General features: G+C 35.1%; 2 protein-coding genes across 6 annotated transcripts in view; one reads left to right on the forward strand and one right to left on the reverse strand.

Moving 5' to 3' along the window:
• Positions 1–7,899, forward strand: part of PARPBP (PARP1 binding protein) — a 47,322-nt gene extending 39,423 nt beyond the window's left edge. For 3 of the 5 annotated variants that reach the window (XM_071727947.1, XM_071727972.1, XM_071727964.1), the window contains 2 exons: positions 3,775–3,925; positions 4,542–7,899. In XM_071727947.1, the coding sequence (XP_071584048.1) occupies positions 3,775–3,925; positions 4,542–4,876 (486 nt within the window). In that variant the 3' untranslated portion in view covers positions 4,877–7,899. Of the gene's footprint in view, positions 1–3,774; positions 3,926–4,541 lie in introns of those variants that run through there. The other 2 variants (XM_071727955.1, XR_011722798.1) reach the window with 2 other exon arrangements.
• PMCH (pro-melanin concentrating hormone) lies at positions 5,203–6,385 on the reverse strand. Its single transcript, XM_071734353.1, has 3 exons — positions 6,149–6,385; positions 5,560–5,765; positions 5,203–5,281 (listed from the first exon to the last, which is right to left on the reverse strand). The coding sequence occupies exons 1-3, from the start codon at positions 6,383–6,385 to the stop codon at positions 5,203–5,205; spliced, it is 522 nt and encodes a 173-aa protein (XP_071590454.1).
• Positions 7,900–22,912: the final 15,013 nt, after the last annotated feature.

The following is a 22,912-nucleotide window of genomic DNA, read 5'->3' on the forward strand; positions in this document are numbered from 1 at the left end:
ATCCAAAGTAACAGAGAAACCAGTCTTTCTCAGGTAGTAGCCTTGTCTATTGTAGCAAGAAATATTTATTTGTAAGTGGAAAATAATTATGGAGAGCATGAAGCTGATTAGTAGTTTCAGTGCATATGGAGTGTGCTAAGAATGGGTACCTGCAGGGGAGAGGGAGCGGGTAAAAAAAAGATTGTGTTCACAACAAAATCTGAAGAAAGATTTTATTATTAGTGACAGTTGATAAAATACATTTGTGTAGAAAATACCGTGTTTGCTTCTGCAGGACTCTTAAACTACTTTCCTAGGATGAGCAGCTGTGAGTTTTGAGTAATTTTGAAACCAAATAATGAGGTGATTTGAGGCTAAATGTTCTCAGAACAGTATTAGGTTAATTTGGGATAGTGAAAGCTGGTACAATGTCATATTTAAAAATAAAAATTGATAGTTTCAGTACAATAAAAGGTTGCTGTTACATGAACTATTCAGGACATTTTTCATGTTTGACTAACATGATGCCTTAGTTTGGCAGTGATACTTATAATTCATTGTTTTCTTACTCTTCCCTTTTTCAGTTGCTCATTCAACATACCTTTAATATTTTTTATCTAAAAGGACAAGGGCAAGGATGTAGAGAAGACATTTTCTCTTTTTATCTCTTTTCCTCTTTCAAGTAGTATTCTAATTGTTTGGCTAGAAAATAAAAACATGTGTTTGTTGTTACTGATGTAGATTTTCAAATTCTATTATGCCATTCCAGTGTATAAAACCAAAATCTCAACATTCTTACTGACTAAATATTGGCAGCACTGTCTGTATGCAGATGCTGGAAGGAGATCTGGAATAGATTATCAACTAACTTGTAGAAATAAATAGAGCATGCACCAGTAATATTTCATAAAAGTGTATGTTGTATATTAGCATCTTGAACAACTGAAAAACTTCTCTAGATAGAGAATTCAAAGTGAGAGGAAGCCTTGCTTTATTTATCTACTCATTGGGACTGAAATGATGTCTTGAATTCTGACATACTTTCTTCAAGCTGAACAGCAGTAGCAATTAACCCCCTTTTCAGAATGCAGCAGAATGCCTTTGTGTAGGGATAACAGCAACATCCCACTTGCTTGTGAAAAGGGGAAGGGATAGCAAGTCTGAATACATTGCATGCTATTTGTGTTCAACTATTTGATTAGCAAATTGAGTTCCCAACATCTTTTTGCTCTCACAGAGCTGTGGGTCTTTGGGATAGTGCCCTCAGGGCAGTGGATTTCCTGGAATTTAATGTAAAATAACTGTATTATCTAATAGCTATTCCAGACTGTTGACTGGCTTAATTATGTGTGCTTCAGTCAAGCATTAAGTTGCTCTTTTTTCTTTAAAAACATTCCAGTGAAGCTTTATCTTTAATTTAGTACTAGACCTGTGCTCTTTCGTTCTGCCTTCAGGCTATCAAAGTTTAGTTACTACTACCTCACTCAATATTATACAGATGTTTTTACTAGAGAATATACATTCCTAGAGTAGCTGGGAAGTGTTGACTACTTCAACAAATTTAGTCTTGCACTTTTGATTTATATTTGCCCTCTAGATTAGTACACGACTCAGCTGAAACATTCACATTTGGTTGAGGTTTGTATACTGCTTGCAAATGACTCAATGGGATGTGATGCAATACAGAGGGAAGGTTTGAGCCTACTTCAGACTTGAATGTAGCTGAAGAAGATGGGTTTGTGCTGCAAGTTTTTAAGTATTTCAGCTTGACTTCTGTCCTTTGACTCCATGTTTTAAACCCTGCAAACTAAATCAGTGAAGTGTCAGATGGAGGTGCTTAAAGAAACACTCATGTTCCAAAAAACAGTTCCACTTATTGTTAGTTGTATAATGGTAACTATTGGGCTTTCTTGCTCAACTCTGATGTTCTTCATCAACTCAACACAAACTGTAGCTTATTTGCCTCGTGCAATATGAATATGTGATAGAACTCTGCAAATTAGTTGCATAATTTTTGGTGTGTGTCATTTGCTGAACAATAATTAAGAATGAGGGAATTTTAAAGGATTAAGCTGAAGTATTTAAGAAACAGAAAATACAGGAAAATATTTTTCATTAATAAACAACTTCAAGCTTGAAGAAAATGTAAGTCTCTTATAAATATTGTAATTGTACAGTAGGATTTTGATTAAGTTTAAAATACAGTTGCATTTTTAATTATTTCAAATTCTTAAGCTTATTCTGGGGATAGCTTCTCCAGCCTTCAAAATACTTTCTATAAAGAGTATAAAGTACATACACTTAATGACTTGGTGAGCTAAGGCTTAAACTTGAAGCACACAAAACCTTGAAAATTATCTATGTGTATAGTCTTATCTTAAGGTAAATATTTTAAGTACATAGTAGATTATTTCTTTAAAAAGACTGTAATTGTTGAGAGGCAGGCTGGCTAGATTTCCGTGTTAATTCTGCCTTTCTTTCCCAGGCTGTTATCTGGTACAGACAATTTGCAGTTTGGGAACGATGGACAACTGGGAAAAGTTGAGCTTTTTAACTCTTGATGTGAATACTGAGTTTAAAGTAAAACTATACAAGCACTATATTAAGTCAGAAAGAAAACCTACATTTCTGTAAATAAACGGCATATTTTTTTTCCAAAAAAACTTGCAGGTGTGTTCACCTGGCCAACTGCATCTCAAGAAGAGATGCTTCAGTTGTATCTCTCAGATAAAAATCCAGACTCTTTTAGCTTATATGGATGAAAACTGTATCTTATGAAAGTGGCATAAAATACGACTGAATTTCATAGATGAAGCCCTGTGTGAAAGGAATTTTCTGGGAACATATTCTGTCTAAATCTGAGATTTTGAGTTGGAAGAAAGATGAGTCAAACCTGAATTGTAAGATTTAAACATGCTTGTGTTAAGAAAAGTAAAATTGCATAATTCAAATATTTTAATCCAAAAAGTAACTGTAAACCTCAGTCCCATTATCTATATATGTAGCCATTAAATATGTCTATATTAAATACATAGAAAAAAAATTTGAATTTTATTTAAAGTTTTGTGGTTATGCAAAACTAGATGCAATAGTGCTTTTCAGTACTGTAGATATCTGTCAACTTACCCTATATGATTAAGTGCTGACAAACCTAAAGTTAGATGTTGGCAGTCAACAGGGAAACAGCTTTATTTTGTGAGTAAATGGGAAATTTTGCCAGTGGAAAGAGAAGCTTGCCAGTGGAAGAGCTGAAATACTTCATATTTGGTTTTACATATAAGTATAGTAAAGCTTGGTTTATATCATTTATCATTACTTTTTGATGTTGCTATTATGCTTTCTGTGTAAATTGCTTAAGTGGTGAGACTCATCCTGTTCTTGGCCTTTATGAACTGATATTGCAGAGGTGATGATTTCTGGAAGTGTAATAATTTGCTACAGTAGCCATGACAGTTAATGGTAAAGTGGGCAGCCTATCAGCAGAGGGAACTTTGGCAGAAAATCTTAAATTGAAACTATAAAGGTTACACATTAACTTATTGAAAGAGGTGAAAAAGATTTTTAAACAATTTTAGGACTTCAATAGAAAAATGTATTAGTAGTATTGAAAGCCTTTACACTTTGTAAAAGAAGACTTCATCAATATTTTTTATATGAGCATACTAATTTTTCTGGTATTTTACATAAAAACTTTCAAGACAGAAGAATGGGAGACTTGACTGTTTTGCTTTTCTTGCAGGTGCTGTCTTCAGCTTCTGCAGATAAGCAAAGCTAATACCAGATTGCTGTTTACAGGTGAAACAATCTTCAATCAAATCTCAGTTTGCATGTACATATAAAAATGAGTTGAGTGAAATAAAGGATCTGAATTTCCTTGGGAGTAGCCAAATTCCAACCTGCAGACATCCTGCACTGAAGCAACATTTAAAACCTGGATATCTCAAAGGTAAGCTGTAGTAGGATTGAATAAGTAAATGTTATACCTGATATTTCAAATGTTAACAAAAAGGCTTTAGTAAAACTAAAGTATGAATGTGTTTTCAAGAAAAACGTCTCATTGCTCAGTGTATGCTATGATTTGTTACATGTCTTTGCATTAAAATTATGATGCTAATGTTTTGAAAATATAAGTGTGTTGTAAAAATATTTATGGATGTTATATTGAGGTTAAAATTTTAATACATTTTTAGTTAAATTTTTTTAGAAAAATAAGCTAAGTGAAAATTGTATTTTTGTCATTTAATAATGTAAAAAACTCATATTACTCCACTATATACCATGTGATAAATAATTTCTTGGGCCTTCAAGTATCTTTTCCAGTATCTTAAAGTTATAAACGACTAAGTTAGTTGCTATTGCATGTTTTTCAGCAGTGTCATTTTAGGTTGGCAGTACACTTATGAAAAAGTAGCAAATGTAACTGCAGTGACCAGCATAGTTTAATTTTACTAATAAAGCACTACTTTTGATTAAAAAACCACTCCTGTGATAGAAAAAGGATGAGTAAGTCCAGGTAACTTTTTATTTCTTCACATATGTTTTTTGATATTCTTACATGACAGAAGGTATGAATTCATGTCTTGATGTACCAGTGCTTGGAACTATTTCTGAAAATGTTCACCAGACTAGAAGTTATACAGACACGGGAAATCTGAGTTGTCAGCCAAGAAGCAAGAACTCCAAGAATGAACAGATGGATTTGAATAATGACAAAGTAATCTGTGATAAGGAAAGTGAACCATTTTTGCAAAAAAATGCTAAAAGACCTAAAACTTCAAACAGCCCTCAGAAGGAACTGAACAGCAAAATTTCTGTAAAAGGAAAACAGAGCAAAACTGCAAGGAAGATTAAGTTGATTGCTGGTCAATCAAAATTAACTAACTTTTTTCGACTATAATTTTTTTTTACATAAACGGTACGGTGACTGGCTTAGAAGTTGTAAAATTTTGTGAGAAAAGGGTGAAATTCATTAATTCTTTCTTATACTCAGGTAAGTGGAAGTAGATTGTGTGTAATATTAGACAAATACAAGTCTGGATTATGCAGAAGTCTTTTATTTTTTATAATGGTACATCATTCTGAAATACAGCTATGGGTTTTTTGGTAATGAATTATGTTTCCCTCTACAATACGATGAGGAAGTATTTTTGGATGCATTTGTATGGCCACATTAATACACAGTAATTTCAAATTACATTGAATTAATAATAAAATGTGTCATCTTCAAAGAAGGTGGTGTAGATCATTAATTTTCAGACTTGCCAACAAGGTCGATAGACTCTTCCCAGCATACATCTGAGCACTATAAAAAAAATAATCCAACAGTTCAGATTATAGAAGAACTAGAATTCTTTATGGCTTCTGCAAATGTTAATTAAAAAAATACATCCTCTAATTAAACAAATACATCCTCCCCTGTGTACTGAATCACAATAGATGTAAACAGGAAATGCAAAATTTCATCAGCCCTAAGAAATCCCAAATAAAAGTTTTGAAATTGACATTTATCCAGTTGCTATATCGACATTGCTTTATACTTTACCAGAATGAGATAATTTGTGTGTAAAAAGGAAAATATACTTACTGTCAAAATCCCTTCTTCCTATGGGGAATTTAGCTGAATTTTCTTTATCTGCAGTCTCTCTTTCCTGTATTGATTCAATACCCGGAATTTCAGTCTCAGCTGGAAAAGTCAAGGCTCCCTTGACTACAAGATAAGGTGGTTGCTTTCTAGCGAGGCTGATTGGCATGACATGATTTAAGAAGTCGTGTCTGGAACCTGTGTCCTGTTTTGTGGGAGAGCAAGAGTAGCAGTTTAATTAAAGTCAGCTGTGCTCACTTTTTATACTTAAGACTGAAAGTAGTTTATCTTTCAGGAACATATTTTAAAAGTAATGACCTGCATTATGCCTTTGGCTGAAGTGGTTTTATGGTAAGGAACATGATAAAATAGTGAGTCATATTTGGTAATGTTAAAAACCTGTTGCTGCATACAGGTACATGCTGAATCACACACAAATATAGCCTTTTCCCTCCAGATTTTGGCTAAATATGATTTATATGCCTTTTGTATACTCACCAGGTTATCACTTTAAATTGTTCTACTTCTTTCCGAAAGGGCTATAAAGAGAATTCCCATTTTACAATTAAGCTAAAACTGAAAACTCACCATGTTTCTCTCATTCTCTTCATCCAAAACACTGCTGTCTTCAGACTTATAATGCTTCAGCAATGGCACAGCTCCTCTGTTCGCAGTTCTATCTCCATTTTGAAGAATTTTTTGTAGCTTTAATGTGGTAAGCAATATATCTTCATCTACCTTTTGCAGAGATTTTGAAACTGAGAGTAGAAAACCTTGAGAAAAGAGAGAGAGAGAGAGAATTAACACATACGATGAGGTACACATTCTTAGTTATTTAATGTTTGCATGGAATTTAAGCAGTTTTCAAATTTTAAGAAAGCTTTTCCTGTTGTAAATTAATATATTCTCTGTGTCCACTTTATATATTATACACATTGAATGGAAACTACTTAAATGGCTGATGAGTTCACTCTCTTGATATGGGTTCATATCAAGGAGTAACCTTTCCTATAATCCCTCTAATCCCATCTCTTGTTCAAGACTACTTAAACCTTTCTTTAGCATAGATATCTTGTTTCTTTGCATGTTTTTAGGACAGCACAGATTAGTTCCTTTTGATGGATCAGTATAATGGATATAATTATTTTTCTGTGAACTCTGTGTTGTTTATAATGCCCTACTTTCTGTTAAAGCAATTTAAGACGAGGGATTGATCTGTGTAAATTGTCAGGACTGCTGTAAAAGTGTGATCTCATGATTTTTGATCAAAACTGCTTCACTCAAAGAGTTAAAAAGCTAGAAATATAACAAGAGCTTAGACTGATACTGTGTTAGGGTGGGAATCATTAATTTTTATCTTGATGTCCATTATATGATGCTACATTGTTCAGAGCTTATGGCTAGAAACCTTTAGCAATACACAAGTATATTTTTCTGCATTTTCTTTGTGAAAATTCAAACATCAAAACCATTTTAGAAGTGATATTAACCAAATGCGATTGAAAACAATGAAAAAAACGTTTTCTAAAAGTATCATTAAACAAATTGAATTAAAAAACCATCAAAACACAGTTTTAAAAGGTACAAGACTGTGACCTGAAACAAGCTATTCATAGTATGTTTGAGTTGCCTTTATCTAATAACAGATAACAAAAAACATTTGAGCTGCAAGGTGGATGACTGATTGCTGAGCACAGTGCAGGCATGAGATTAACCACCTAGCATATGCTACAAATGTTGTGACTGGTAGACTTGAACTCCCCTATATATACATCATTCCCTTGCAAAAATCAGAGCACTGAGAGCAGAACCGCCTCCTCCCCCAGGTTCTGTTCAAAGGTGATGAATGAGGTTCTGTGCCTGGTGCTGAATGAACATACTGCCAATCCGTGCACAGTCGTCCTGGCAGAGAGAGAAGTGCCTGGTGGAGAGTTATCCTTTTCCACCCGGAAAAGCAGACTGCCTTGCCAGAAGTTCTGGGTACAAAGTTTAATGGGAAAACACATCCTGCTGCAATAAGCAGTTTTTTAACTAAGACATTTTGGGTATACCCACATATCGTCAAATGGTGAAAGTGCATTTAATCCTTTCTGGGCAGAACATCTCTGACAAATATAATTATTGCTTGTCATCCTTTTCATTTTCTTGCTGTAGAGCCTAAACTTGCCTCTGGGTAATTGAGGTGTTTTCTTTGCCTTTAATTGCCTGGCTACAAAGGAGACAAATTTAAAAGTCAATTGTATATGGTTTTATACTTTGCATCCAACCTAATTTGTATTCTTCCCTCCCTCACAGTCAGTATTTGTATGGTTTTGTTCAGTTAATAAAGTAAAAGCCCTCTATGGTCTGTAATATTACTTTTCATTTAGCTCAGCCAAGGCAGAATGAGAAGAGTGCTTTGAAGCTGCCATTGACAGCAAATATTTCTATGTTGGTATATGAATTAAGAGTTGGGGAACAAGCTATCCTCCCAGTAATTGTGTATGTGTCAAGAGCTTCTGCTTATCTGGAGCTATATTACCCACAGGTATGTAGTGTATATCACATATGGCTTGCTTTCAGATGCTTCCCTTTATGTAAATAGAAAGTATAGATAAAATAGGAAACACTGACCTGGATCCATTGGAAAATCAATCTACGGTGTGCATGTAGTTGCCTACTGTGTCATTAAGGTGATGCCTATAGAAGAGTATCAGATCAGGACAATGTTATCATACCCCCCAATATCTCTAGTACTTCTTGAACTGGCTGTTAACAGTTGTCGAAGATGTGAGGTTGTTCTAGTGATAATTAGTAGAACCACCTAATTAGACTGTGAAGAAATCAATAGAATATGTCTGTAAATTCGGTGACCTTTCTGCCTGTTCAGAGCAACAGGTAACATTTTTACACCTGCAGATTTGCAATCCACTGTGTACATCTCTTCATAATGCCATTGGGAATCCAAACACTCTGCCTGCCTTTTTTCCCCTTTTGTCTTGAAACTTGATTTTACTTATATTGTAAAATGTTTTAATATACCAGCCTCTGTGTTTTATCATTGTTTAGCAAACAGGACAAGTGTTTGAGTCTGATGTCCAGTATTGTTAGAACAATAAAACAGGTGAGTCATATAGAGCCAAATTTTTTTTTACCATTATCAGAACTGAAAAACTTTGCAGTGTTAATGCAAAAATACAAGAACCTATTTAAGCAACCTCAACGAATCATTTTACTGAATCTTAACGAATCATTTTACAAAAGTACCTGGTAAATGTTAACATGCCCAGTAGCATACTGTGGTTTTAGAAGGTAGTGTGTAGTGAAATGAGGCAACCAGGTGCCACTAATTACCAGGTAGTGGGCATGAGCTTGTGTTAAGCCCACCTGTGCCTGATTAGGGCGGGCCCCTGCTGCGCATGAGCATGATTAGAGGGCCAATAACAGGTGAGGCCTGAGACACACTCTCAGCTCACTCCTGAGCAAGCCAGCAGAGAGGTCAGTTGGTTCCGGAGCAGCAGCACCGAGCCAGGCGAACCAGCCCTGAGGGCAACAGACTCAGAGCACTGTTTGTGCACTTTTGCTGGAGCACCTGTTGGACCTCAGAGCACCGTGCCCTAAGAGAGGTTCGTCTTGCAACAGTAGTTGGTTGGCTTTTTGTGTGCTTGTTTTGGTTTTTAGTTTGGATCTTGTCAATTTAATATAAGCAGCTATATTTCAAACCTTTTTGAGTGCAGTTAGAGGATTTTTGTTATTCAAACCAGAGTCACACGTGCTGAGACTTTGGTAGACTGATTTAAAACCAAACCCAAACTCTTCATAATGTGCTTGTACATTTGTGGGATCGTTTAGTAGCAGAGAATACACAGATTGTCTTTCTTATTTCTAACAGAATGTCAAAGCTTGGAGTTACATGCATGAGATGTATTTTCAAGGTACTTAAAACATTTTATTAGTTCTGAGTAACAACAAACCTTTTCTTACCTTGCTAAATAACTAAATATATTAAGGTTTTTTGTATTAAAAACAACAACAAAACTTTTGTGGTATTTTTTAAGAGATAGGTTTTGGCAATAGATTTAACATATACATTGTGTTGGACCTACGTGAATCTTTTTTAATTTTTCAAGTGTAGATTTTGCTTGGACAGTAAAAAGAATAGACGGGTGGTATTAACTGTTGATTTGTTCATTTTCTTTAAACCTGATACAAATAGAGGTTAAAAAAAAAAAATCCAGAAAAGATTAATTTGCTTAGGAAGCAGTTGTTAAAGTTGGAAATTCCCTGTGCTGGGTCATCTCCTCTGAACTCAAGATTTCTCCATTTGGAAGTCAAGGAAAAGTGATATGGAGTCCTGCTTGATCAACAAGAAGCTCCTGAAAAACTCAAAATAATCATTAGAGATGTGGAATTAGAGACAGGTGACTTGGGAGATTACACAGAGACACTGTCTGACTGTGTGGGGACTGGCTTAGAAAAGCAAAAGACCAGATGGAGTTGAATTTGGTGAAGGGTGCCAATGGCAAAAACGAGTTCTACAGCTTTATCAGCAGAAAAAGGAATAATTTGCAAAACGTGAGTCTGCTCCTGAATGGAGCACTGGACACCAAACCACTTGAAAAAGTTACAGTGCTCAGTGCTGGTTTTAACCTCAGTCTCTACTGATAGGATTTGCCTTCACAAATCCCAGGTCTCTGAGTCCAGAGGGAGCATGTGGAGTAATAAGGACTTTCCCTCAGTAGAGGAGAAGCAGGTTAGGGGACATTTAAATAAATTGGAAATATATAACATATGTATGTCCCTGCTTTGAGTAGTGGGTTGAACTTCAAAGATCATGAGATCCATTCCAACCTCAATCATTCTGTGATTTGTAATTCTTAATTTTCATGCCTCTGTGGAATCTTCCGTTTGCTAGATTCACGTTTTTCTAAACATAAGTAGGATCTTAGCCTGACTTTCTTTTAATTTATATAGCCTGCTTCAGCAGTTGTATATTTGACCCACACTGTCTATCTGATTTATTTGTTCCTCTACCAAAGAATGTGTAATATTCAACAAAAATACTTTCTTCAGGATGTAAAAGTGAGTGGAAACAAGTTTAATAACAACATGATCTGTAAGTGATCAGAGTAAACTGGTGTTCTCTCTGATTTTTTGTAAAGGAAAATTATTTTTGTTCATTTACTTAATGAATAAATATCTGTGTTTAACATTTAGCATAAATATTTTTAACCTAAGGTGATGAACTTGTTCTGTCTCGCAAGTCAAAAATACCTGTTTTACAAGATCAGTGTTTTTTGCAAGAACAATTTGAATCATTAACAACTTCCCTCAGCATTTGTATTTGACTTCTACTTCATACACATTTATAATGACCTCTAATCTAAAAATGTAATTATATTAATGTATTTTTTTTACATTAATACCTTTGAAGCCATAAAACATTCCAGAAAATGTAACACAAGACTAATGATTATGCAACCATTGTATTTAATACTGGCAAATGATGGAGAGCCATATGTATATAGCCATAAACTTATTCGTATAAAGTGGTGGAGAGCCATTTTTCTTCATATTTAATGAATGAGCAACAAGTGCATATTTTTTACATTGAACAGCATTGTTAAGCATGAAAAGAAATGGAAGTCTGAGTAAACACAGAGAAGTCAACTCATGTGATATAGTTCCACGCTTCCTGAGAGGTTTGTACAAAAAATCTGACCTATTGGATTACTGACTCTAACAACTTTTTATGTATAATATAGAATATTGACTCTAGGCTGAATAACTGTTATTGAAACCATGGAGTATTACCTGAAGAATGGGGTGGTAAGATAAAAAGATGTGCTCAGTAGATGCCAAGCTGGTTCATTTGCATCCTTCTTACATATGTAAGTTGAAAGAGAGAAAAATAAAAAGTTTCTTACCATCATTATATTATTATGGTAAATTGCTGCTTAAGACAACTTATGTATTGGACTTTAGTTGACACTCTCCTTGTACCATCATTTCTAATTATGTAATCTCTTGAATATTTTTGTAGGTGAAGTCATAAGATAATCTTAAAAAGCAGCAGTGTTTTGGTGCTAGAAATATGTTATTGATTCCAATCATCTGGATTTTTTTCCCCTTGTTTAATTTTCTATCATAAACAGGTGAACTTTTCTAGAATGGTGAGGAAATTGTTTATCATCAGCATAGTAAAAAGGGTAAATAAGCTAAAGGGCTACATATTACATTAATTATATTGAATAAGATTGTCCCTGCAATGATTATTGTGCCAAATCATGCTTCCAATTATGTATTCAGTTTCAGTCCTTTAAGTATTTTTTCATTAGAAGTATGCAAGCTCTACAATTTGCTAGGTATTGTGATTAACTTTAAATATTTTTGTGAGAGAAATTTAAATATTTTCATTTTTAATGAAAAGTGGGTTGTAATTATCAAGAGAAGCCTATGAAACATTTCCTTCCCATTTTGAATGCTCACTTTTTACTTGTAATTATTTAGAAATCAAGCTTGTTAAATCAGTAAGCATTTTACCAATGAAAAGAGGTCACTGATATTAAACTTGAATTAGACTTTGATACATATGTGTTTTAGGGAATGGCAGGATTTGGCCATCAGATAGTGAACTAGAATAGTGACTATGTGGTGAAATAGAAAGCTTTACTTAATTTGTTAGCCTTTTAAATATAAAGATAATAAATCTATGTTGATGATGTATTCCCTTGTTAATTTTGGAAAGTATGATACCTGTCCAACTAAGTCTGCAGATGAAAACGCAGTATTTGTTACCTGTGTGTGTGTGCCTAGATTTACAACAGTTTGGGAATGCAGCATGTCTCTGTTATACAGAAATTTCATGTGTGGATGGTTGAGGTCTTATGCTCTCACAAATGTTAGATCCAAGACATATACAAGTCGTAGTGCCAATGAATACATTCTGTATAAACCATCTTATGTAAAAGAATTATTTTAAGAATTAAAAGAGTCTGAATGCATCTTTCTTGCATTCCTTTATCAAAAGCAGCCAGAATGTTTAGTTACTGTTAGTCCCAAAGAGCTCATTGGCAGACCAGAAGGAATATAAATTCGAAGCTCTTCTGGTATTGACCAGCTATAGCTTTTCATTAGAGCTAAAGTATCTGTGTAAAGGTGTATGTAGACAAAAATAGAGTAAAGTTTGTTATCTTTGAATATTCTGATACTGGGAAATGTATCTCGTTGAGACCTCTTCATTGACTTTATATTTCCAGGTTAGCCAGACAACAAAATATCTGGTCTCACATGTTAAAATGTTTCAAGCTTAAAATAAAATTTTTTGGCATATGGCTGAATACAATTTACCCTATAGAGTATTTGATGTTTGAAGGGGAAGTTTACACTGAGAAGTGTAAATGTTTCTCTGCCAAGGTAGTTATGTTAATAAATAATAAAATACTAGCAGTTACTAATATTAGTTATTAGCTTCCTGGAATTTCCCCATAAATGCTAGGCATTTTAGTCTTGGCAAAAGGTGACAAAAGGAAGGTAATGGATTCAAAGGGCAATATTACTACATCAGCCATGAGTATCTAGCACTACTGGATCATAGAGACTGGCTGCTTCTATGGAAGAGTAGGAGAGTCAGATATACATGTAAATATTAATGCTAATTATAAACACTTTACAAAAGAGAAAAGGGATATGTCTGCTACTCTGGGCAGAAGATACGTCCTTGGACACTTACAAAGGGAAAGCCTAGGAGATTGCTACTGCCAGCAGGTGAAGATGTAAAGAACCAAGTCAATAGACTGTTAGACTGGTTCATAAACTAGAGAAGTTTGTAGGTCTTGCTGATGAGGAGATGTCCTGCTGTGAACTAAGTGTAGCTTTTTCCATTTGAAGCTCCTCATATGCTATGTCCTATTTGGAGAAGCATGTTTATATATTTTGCGTGTTTGAGTAAGACTGTTTCCTTTCATTACTGCCAAATTTTTATGGTCATTTGTGGCTGTAAGTCCTTTCTTGATGTGTCCCCTGCATGCTAAGCAATGAGAAGATGTCTCTTCTTTTGACAGTACCTTTTACCTGCGTGTGTAACATAATTTTTGCAGCTGAAGAGAGGGTCACTGCTCTTCTCCAGCTTCACTAAAATTACCATCCTCATTCATTTTCCTGTAGTCTTTTCTCAAACATATCACACGTGTATTTGCAGTCCTTGGAAATATTCTGAGTTTGCAACACTATTGAGAACTTTGACTTCTAAAATAATAAGGCAATGAGTACTAATCCAGCTGTAGAAGATTGCAGTACAAATGGAAATGTTTAAAAGAGCAGGTGGAGTTTTGGTTGGCTAATAAGACAAGCTTTGAGCTAAATCCTGTAACTTCATCCTCTTAATTCTCACTTTCCTGATGTATATGGGGATTTGGGATCTGGGTGAAGTAAATAACAACTAGATTTGAAGTAATTTACTCGTGAGGTTCATTTATTACTTCAAGAAGTGAAATTTGTTAGATAAGCATTTAGTAAGAGAGTCAAAATAAGACCTATTTGAAGTATTCTCAGGTGTACAATTATCATGTTTTAACTAGAACATTTGTTGAAGTGTGACCTTTCATGAAAAATGTTTGTATATACAGCCATAAAAATACTTTTTGTTAAGAATCTGTTTTGTGGAGGTATATTTGTGCTAAGTGCTTCTGAAAGTGAGAGACAACTGGTAGCAAGAATACTATTCATGGAAGGGGTGACAAAGAACTGCAAATCAGACTTGATAAATAATCACATTTGTTTCATCCTGTTCAAAAGTTAATTTATATTAACAAAGTGCTTAACCCCTTTTCTAAGTTAAGCATGTCAACAGAGATTAACTCAGAAACCTTTTGCATTTTGCAGCCAGTAATACTGGCTCTGTGTTACTGTCCTCTGCATTACAATGAAATATTTGTTCTATTACAATCAAGGTTCCTCATATGTGTTTTTATCTCCTTAAGCATCTGTTCATTAACTGGGGCAGGTAGGATACTGCACTAGGGTTGCCAGTAAGATAGCAGCTCTTTCCCAGTTTCAGTTTGGTGATTTCATGTGTAATCAGTCAGGGAAATTTAGTGTGATGGTGGTGAATATTTTTTTCTTGTCACTGGCATTTAATTTTATTCTCAAACGAGAATACTACATTAGTGTAATTCAACTGAAATACAGCCTTACACTGATTTTGAAAAAAAACCTATATTCTTTAGCAGAATGGTTGGTAAAAAGTCCTTCTCTCTGACATACCCTGTCTCATTCAGCTCTTGGTTTTATATCTGCCTGACCTCAGAAACTGATGGCAAGTAAGAGCGTTTGCACTGCATATTTTGCATGTGCCTCACTCCACCTAGGTAATTCATTCACTTGTAGATTATTCACTGAGAAATGTACTTGTGACTCAACAGTGTATCTGAATGGAAGCTGAATTTATTACCTAACCTTGTCTGACCTGCAAATCTTTTCTCATAAACATATGCAAATAGGGAACAAAACTCGCTGAGTGAAAATGGTACAGCTGCTTGTGGCTCCTCTGATTATGCTTTCCTATTCTCCCCTTAAGATAATTGTATAAAATAGTGAGATGAACAAACAAACCCCCAAAACTTCAGACTGATTGAGCACAAGAAGGGTTTTCCACAAGAAGTTCGATGTTCTCTAATAAAAAAATCACATTTCTGATGTATACCTCATGATTTACTTAAGGAAATAAGACTAAGGCAATCACACTGAGTGTTTAGATTTCATAAGTTGTTAGCTTCTCTCTCTGCCAGTTTCAACTAAATTTGTTGGCAGGAGGGAAGTAAGGATCTTGTGGATAAATAACTTCCTAATAATTTCATTAATGTAAGTGGCTAAAAGAAGAGAGACCCATTAAGTTTCCAAAGTGAAAGACTGAAAGAAAAATTCTGTCTTAGTTCATGCTTTCTTAAGCTCTAGGGAATGCATGTGAATGAGAGCTCCAACTACAAGAAAAACCTCAACTGCAGCTCCTAATAAATACAAAGTTTGAAGCAAACTGAGCTTCATTACTTCCAGTTCTTATGGAAGTGTTTGAGTTTAAACTGATTGTTGCTGAAATTGGAGCTGATACAGCACCACTAAGAAGAATGAGCATGAGGCAGAAATTGAATCCCAACTGTCCCAATGATTTGTTTGATGATCCTGGGCAGTTACTTTTCCTGACTCTTTTTGTTTGTTTTTCTTCCATTTAAATTAGTCATCCTGCAGCCCAGGAGACTGTTAGACTTCTTTTGTAGCCAGGGCACATTGCTGGCTTATGTTCAACTTGGTGTCCACCAGAATCCCTAGGTCCTTCGATACCAAACTGCTTTCCAAACAGTTTATCCCCAACATGATGTGGATTCTTCCCCAGGTGCAAGACTTAGCACTTTCCTTTGCTGAACCCCCTTAGGTTGCAGTTGCCCATTTCACCAGCTTAATGAAGTTTCCCCTGAGCTTGGAAAAGGTGGTGCATGAATACTAACCAGCTTTTTTGGGCCCCCTTTTCTCTCCATGGCCTTATCCCATGGAACTCTTCCAAACAGATCCCTGAAGAGGCTGAAGTCTCCTTTCCTGAATTCTAGGGTTGTTACCTGTTTTTTTGCCCTCTGTTCAGGATCCTGAAGACCACCATCTCATAGTCACTGAAGCTGAGGCTGCCTTTGACCTTCACATCCCCAGTAAGCTTGTCTCTGTATAAGGTACAGCAGAGCACTTTTCCTCTTTGGTTTCTCTGTCACTGGAGCACAGAGCTTATCATCAGTGTGCTTCAGGGAGCTCCTGGTTTACAGGTATCCTGCTCTATTGTTTCTCCAGTGGATATTGGGATGGTTCTAGGCCTCCATAATAAACAGGACCTGTGAGCATAAGGCTACTTTTAGATGTCTGCAGAAGGCTTAATCTGCTTTTTCTGCCTTATAAAGTAGCTTATAGCAAGCATCCATTATAATGTCACCCATACTGGTCTGCTCTGAAATGCTTATTCATAAACTCAGTTGGTTCTTCATGGACCCCTAGGCAGAGCTCCATTCATTCCAGATGTTGTGTCACAGAAAGGGCAACTCCATTGTCCTTCCTAAGGAGTCTGTTTCCCTCCATTGCAACACTTCGGATATGTGATCCATAATACCATATTAAATAGCCTGCATCAATTTAATATGCACAAAACATTCAACCTGAAAATTCAAATATTATTTTTGCTTGCAATAAGGTAAATATAATAAAACAGTAATCATGAAAATAATAGAGAACTTGTTACAAAAACGGGAAAGCAGTTTTTGTGTTCTGTTGATACCCATCCAAATACATACCTTTTATGTTAACTCTGAAATGGTGTACCATATGCAAGAGTGCCACAGTTTTCCAAATATTACATCGTATCTATTCAGTATGACAGTAGCTTTAGGCATGAAATAAAACTTCAATTGCCATTATTTTAGGCTTAAGTGGAAAGATGTTTATGGTACTCTTGGAAATGTTGCATCAAACTGCACTTATGTCCCAGATTTATATTGGGGTAGATGAAGTCAATAGCAATTTGCATTTTGAGAGCATTGTTTGTACAATATGGTGGTGTGAGTCACCAGAAGCTTAGTGATATAAAGAATGACAGCATGAAGAAAAAAGAAGAAAAGTTTTTGTCCAGAATGATGGATATGTATATTATGACCAGAAATTTGAATTGCATTTATATGTCTTGTTTTTCAAAATACAATTTTAGTGCTGTTAAAAGGTACTGACTTGGTGTTTTAAAATGATTCTTCTGTATGTCCTTGAACAGACAGAACAAGCAGCAGCAAACTGTGTCAGATATAGCACAGGCAGCAGAATTGTGATCTTCCCCACACAGTTCAGTTGTGTGCCTTGAATATGACTAGAGCTGTGATGGCAAGCTTCTGGGTTGAATCTCAAAATTGTCCTGTGTTCCCACTGCTAACAGAACACAGAAAATTCAGTTTAGTTCCTTTACTGCTGCTGTTCACTTTTACCTTTTCTATTGCTCTCATGGGCTACTAACTGTGAAATGGACTGGTGTGATGATGATAGCAATTTTAGCAGGTGGTTTTAAAAATCTTCTCATCATTTAAACATGCTTTAACAGACAAAACAACACTTTAGAGAGTCTGGGCATATTGTAGTTTCTGATTTAGTGTTTGCTTCTTAGGCAGCCTTCACTGGAAATACAGGGAGTGTGCCCTCCAGTGCTTTGTGATTTCCTCAGGATCTTTCTTCAGAGTTCACTATGTATATAGGTTTCCATCGTAGAATATTTGAAAGGAAGAAAGTAAACACTCATTTGGAACTGAAGTAGTGTAAGAGACTTCGATTTATAGGGAGCAGTTAGCATAAAGCTTCTGTTATTTGACTGAGCTATGGTATTTTGGCCAAATACAGATTAAAAAAAATATTTTGGAATAGGCTTTGATTATCTCTCACTAAAATTAACACAACAACAGTTTGAGCAGTAGAAGTTTTATCTACACAAGGAATTTTCAGTATAAATAGACATGAACCTGTTTTAGCAGCAGATATTTTTGGATCTGTAATCTAGAGAAAAATACATCCAGATTTTTGTTTACTGGTAGCTGTTATATATGAATATATTGCTTTTTTACTTCTTGTGGAAAACTGAGAGAGAATCTCCCACACCAATTTTAACCTTTTAATTGTTTTTATGCCAAGTTGCATGGACTCTTATTCTGTCCAGTGCTCTCAACACTGTCCTGGTTAGTTCCTTTTTCCTGGAGACTTCCTGTGTTTGTAGCCATATGGAGCAAGAAAAAGAGGTAACAGTACCAGCTTTTTTAGCACGGGCTTGCTGGACTGCAGAGTAAAAAGAAAGGATGCTGCTATAAACTTCTGCTGCCGGGGGACCTCATCTACTAAAACTGTTTAAGACCGGAATCGACTTTTTAGATTGAGTGGCATTAACATCATTGAATCTAAATATTTGTTGATGCTTTTGTATTTTATAATAGATATATAGTGAGAATGAATATAACAATGCTACTTTATTCAAAAATTGTTGTAAAATATAATGTTTCGTGATGAATTTTTCATAAGTGTAAGCAGTTTCGTGAGCATTTAATGTAGAGAGAGTGTTCATTGGATAGCTTTATCTTTTTAAAAATTTTTTTCCAGGAAATACACATGGCTGGAGAACACACAAATTCCTAACATTCAGATATAGAATAGCAGTACCTCCAGTTAAAATCTTAAATCTTCTGAAAAAAATGCTGTAGTGTTGAGAAAGTGTGTAGCCTTTAAAAGGCAGAACTTGTAGAACAGTCTGGAACACAGTAAGATGCTGGTGCCTACTTTGTATTTTAATATTAGTATCGTGATAACTCATCAATACTGTAGACTACATAGGAAAAAAAGAAAACCAAATTGCTCTATGTAAACTTTCCCATTTATGCTCATAGTGCAGAATATGGCAAATCCTTTTGTGACAGCATTAATAGGATCTCATTCTTCTACCCATTATTATATAAAACTTGTTGAAGCTTACTGCATTTGGCACCTCTACACCTTACCAAATTTCTTCTTCATGTGTCTTGATGATGCAAGATTTATTTCTGTGAAACCAGAATAACAATATCTTAATAAGAAAAATGTAATCTGCAATTTATTCATCTGTGTTTTGTAAAAATTATCACAAACTAAATTTCATGTTTGTTACATTATTGATTCTTTTTTGTATCTTTCTAGAAAAGAATGTTAGCAGATTCTTTAATTAGAGTCTATTAAAGATCTTAAGATGCTTTTTACAAAATGAGATTTTTTTTTTCTTAAGCATAAGGAACACACCAGAAAGCAACTTCTCCTGTCAGTGCAAATCGCAGTAAAGCATAAATCTTGGCCCAAGTATGTTCTTCACCATAGGTATCTCCACAATTATTCTTGCAGGATTCTTTGGACTGACAGAAAATTCATAGGACTAGCCCAAAGGACACAAGAAGATAGTTTTGTATACTTGTGCAAGGTCTTAACACCTGGCAAAACTATTCTTAGCATAAAGACTTAAAAGAATTTATATTCTAACATCTGCTACAACATTTTCATGTGGTAGTTTATTTTAATTTTAATTTTTTTTAATTAGTTAACTAAAACATAAACAAACCTTAAGCCTCTGCCCCCTCAATCCAATCATCCAGTCTTTACTAAATCATCCTGGATCACTGTATGTTGGAAAGGCCAGAGCTGTTTATATATAAATTCAGACTGGATCTAAATTGATCTCCAAATCTCTTTTAAAAGTGCGTATTATAGTCCAAAAATGCATCTATGGAACTTGCTTAAACTCATAGCACTTGGAAACAGAAATACTTACTCCTCCTGAAGTTACTATGATTTTTAAATATATTGCTTTCGTATATTAACTTCTCTGAAGCAGATTGCTGCTGTTTACTAGTGAATCTGAATGACTGTAAGAAACCTAGAATGCTACTAGAAATATAAGCAGGAAAAAGGCTACTTATGTTACCCAGAAAAATTCAGTTGTAGTTTCAGCTGCCTAACTGGAAAATCCCCATCAGTTCTTTTTGGAAAGCTCTATGTAAGAGTTATGACTGTGAGTCTACTCGGTGTACAGGATGAAACTCATTTTCTCTGTGGAAATTTTTGCTTCTTGTCATTTAAATTTGCTTTTTAAAATGACGATAGCATTTTGATTGCAACAAAATGGAACATTATGGTTTTTTGTTTGGTAATTAAGAGAATTTCTACACTCCCCTGTCCCTCCCCCTAATTTTTTGTTAATTTGTTTCTAGTCAGAAGAGCATTAGCAATGTATCTGGCCACCTACATGCATGTATCTGTCAGTGCCTTTTATTTTTGGTAGCCTTGGCTTTAATTAAATAAATTTCTAATCCCAGTATTGTCTTGAATTCTAGATTATTTAGTGCCAGAGACATCTTGTTTGGATGAATGCATAGTTATGACAATTCATTGATAAATAATATTTAGTCATGTTTTATGCTAAAAATAATAAAAATAAGTCTTTTTAGAATGTGCATTCAGCTACTAGATTTGTTTTCTTGCCTTATGTCATAATTCTGACTCACTGTGTCCTTCTTTATTTAATTTTAGAATGTATAAATTAGAGGTTTATCTCTTGTCTGACCATAATAACTTTTGCTAAAGCAACTTCCCTGATCTCTTGAATTCTTAAGAATCAACTAAATCAGTAAACAATTCCAGACATGGTAGGAGTGAATTATATGAAATATTTATAAAAAAAGAAAACATGGTCTGATTGAAATCTTGTCTTTTATGGAAATGTAGTTAGAAACTTGTGGTTTAAAAAAATATTTTAAAGCATTTCAAAATAGAACATCATAAAGGAAAAGCTATCTTGACATTTTTTCTTTTAGAGTTATAGTGTAGAACTTTGTCAGGATCATAATTCTTTTTTCATTGCTTCTGAGAGTAACCTGGCTTCTGCTGCATGGTCTGGTTTGGGTTGGTAGTGTGGGGACTTAGGTCTGGTCTCATACTATGTTTGAGAACAAATCCCATGGACGAGATAAATAACAGAAAGCAGGCAAAGGGTTTAAAAATCCAGGTGCATTTTTTAGCACTCTGTTATTCTTTTTGAATTTAGAGAGTAACCCACCTGTTAAGGGCTTGAAATTGCTCAGGATTGAGACAGTTCAGTAAAAACAAAATTGAGGGCTTCTTTCCTTTATTTAACATACAACTACTAACAAGCATTGTATCTTGGAATTTAATAAAAGCTCTAAATGCTATCTGTTTTCAGGTTTTTCCGTAATCTCAAACCTGCTTTTTTTTACAGAAATTGTTGTTCTTCCATTTTATCTACTTCATTCCCTTTAAAAACATTAGACACAGTGATGATATCGCCCAATCATGCAGCTCATCCCATCAGTTTTGAGTTATATCAGCTGGATTAGATAAATGTTCATAAATAAATATTTCTAATTCCAGCTTCTTTGAAATTTCTAAAAGCTTAGATAATAAGCAGATAAATTCTTTACATGTTTTTGGTGACATTTTTTCTTGATTATTCAAGTTTTAGTGTTCATTTTTTCCTGCTTTTTACCTTCTTTGGGGTTTTTTTTTGTCATTAAATGTGTTTCTCTCTAGTTAAGTCATTAGCCTTTGAGTATTCAAATGGAGATGATCCACACTATATGATGTTTGGTGTTTGGTTATGTAATGATCTTCACAGTCTTGAGAAGTGGGCCCATGCCAACCTCATGAAGTTCAGTGAGGCCAACTGCTTGCTGACATTTGTGTCAGGAAAATGCCAGACAAAAATACAATTTGGACAGAGAATGGACTGAGAAAAGCCTTGAGGAAAGGACTTGGGGGTGTTGATTGATAAGAAACTCAACACGAGCTGGCAACTTGCAGCCCAGAAAGCCAACCAAATTCTGGGCTGCGTCAAAAGAAGTGGTCGAGGGAGGTGATTCTTCTGCTTTACTTCACTCTCATGAGACCCCACCTGGAGTACTGTGTGAAGTTTTGGAGCCTCCAACCCTAGAAGGATGTGGAGCTGCTGGAGAAGGTCCAGAAGAGGGCCAAAAAAATTATGTGAGGTCTGAAGCAAAAACAGGCTCAGAGTTGGAGTTCAGCCTGGAGAGGAGAAGGGTCTGAGGACACTTCAAAGCATCCTTCCAGTACGTGAAGGGAGGCTTACAGGAAAGCTGGGGAGGAACTTTTTGTAAAGGTAAGTAGTCATTGGACAAGAGGTAAACTGGAAGAGGGTAAATTTAAGTTAGTAGGAATAAAGTCTTCAATCTGAGAGTAGTGAGACACTGGCACAGGTTGCCCAGGGAACTTGTGGCTGTCGCTTCCCTGGAAGCATTCAAGGCCAGGTTGGATGGGGCTTTGAACAACCTGGTCTAGTGGGAGGTGTCCCTCCCATGGCAGGGGGGTGGAACTAAATGATCTTTGAGGTCCCTTCCAACCCAAACCATTCTATGATTCTCTCACCAAGGAATGTGATGTTCCTTACTATAAAACTGTTTACCTACCCAGTGATTCACTTCCAAAACTTCATTTATATTTGTACATAATATAACGTCCGTGTTTGGAAACATTTCATGATTCCTTGCTTATAAGTTATAAATTTTTTTCAGAGAACTCTCACATAAATAGCAATGGTAATCACTGTCTCCACATTTATCTTCATTGTACTAATGTGATGTCGTGCTTAGTTCAGCATAACTAATTTTTTATTTTTTTTAAAGTCAGGTGTTGCTATAAATTTTCGTATTTCCTTATGCATAAAATTTGGCCATGAGTTTCAGTTACTTATTTCTCCTAAGATGGCTCAATGTCCTGTGTTTCCTCCAAGATTAGTATGAGTTCATTCTTCACCATGTCAAA

This window comes from Heliangelus exortis, chromosome 1 (genome assembly GCF_036169615.1).
Source record: "Heliangelus exortis chromosome 1, bHelExo1.hap1, whole genome shotgun sequence".
NCBI lineage: Eukaryota > Metazoa > Chordata > Aves > Apodiformes > Trochilidae > Heliangelus > Heliangelus exortis.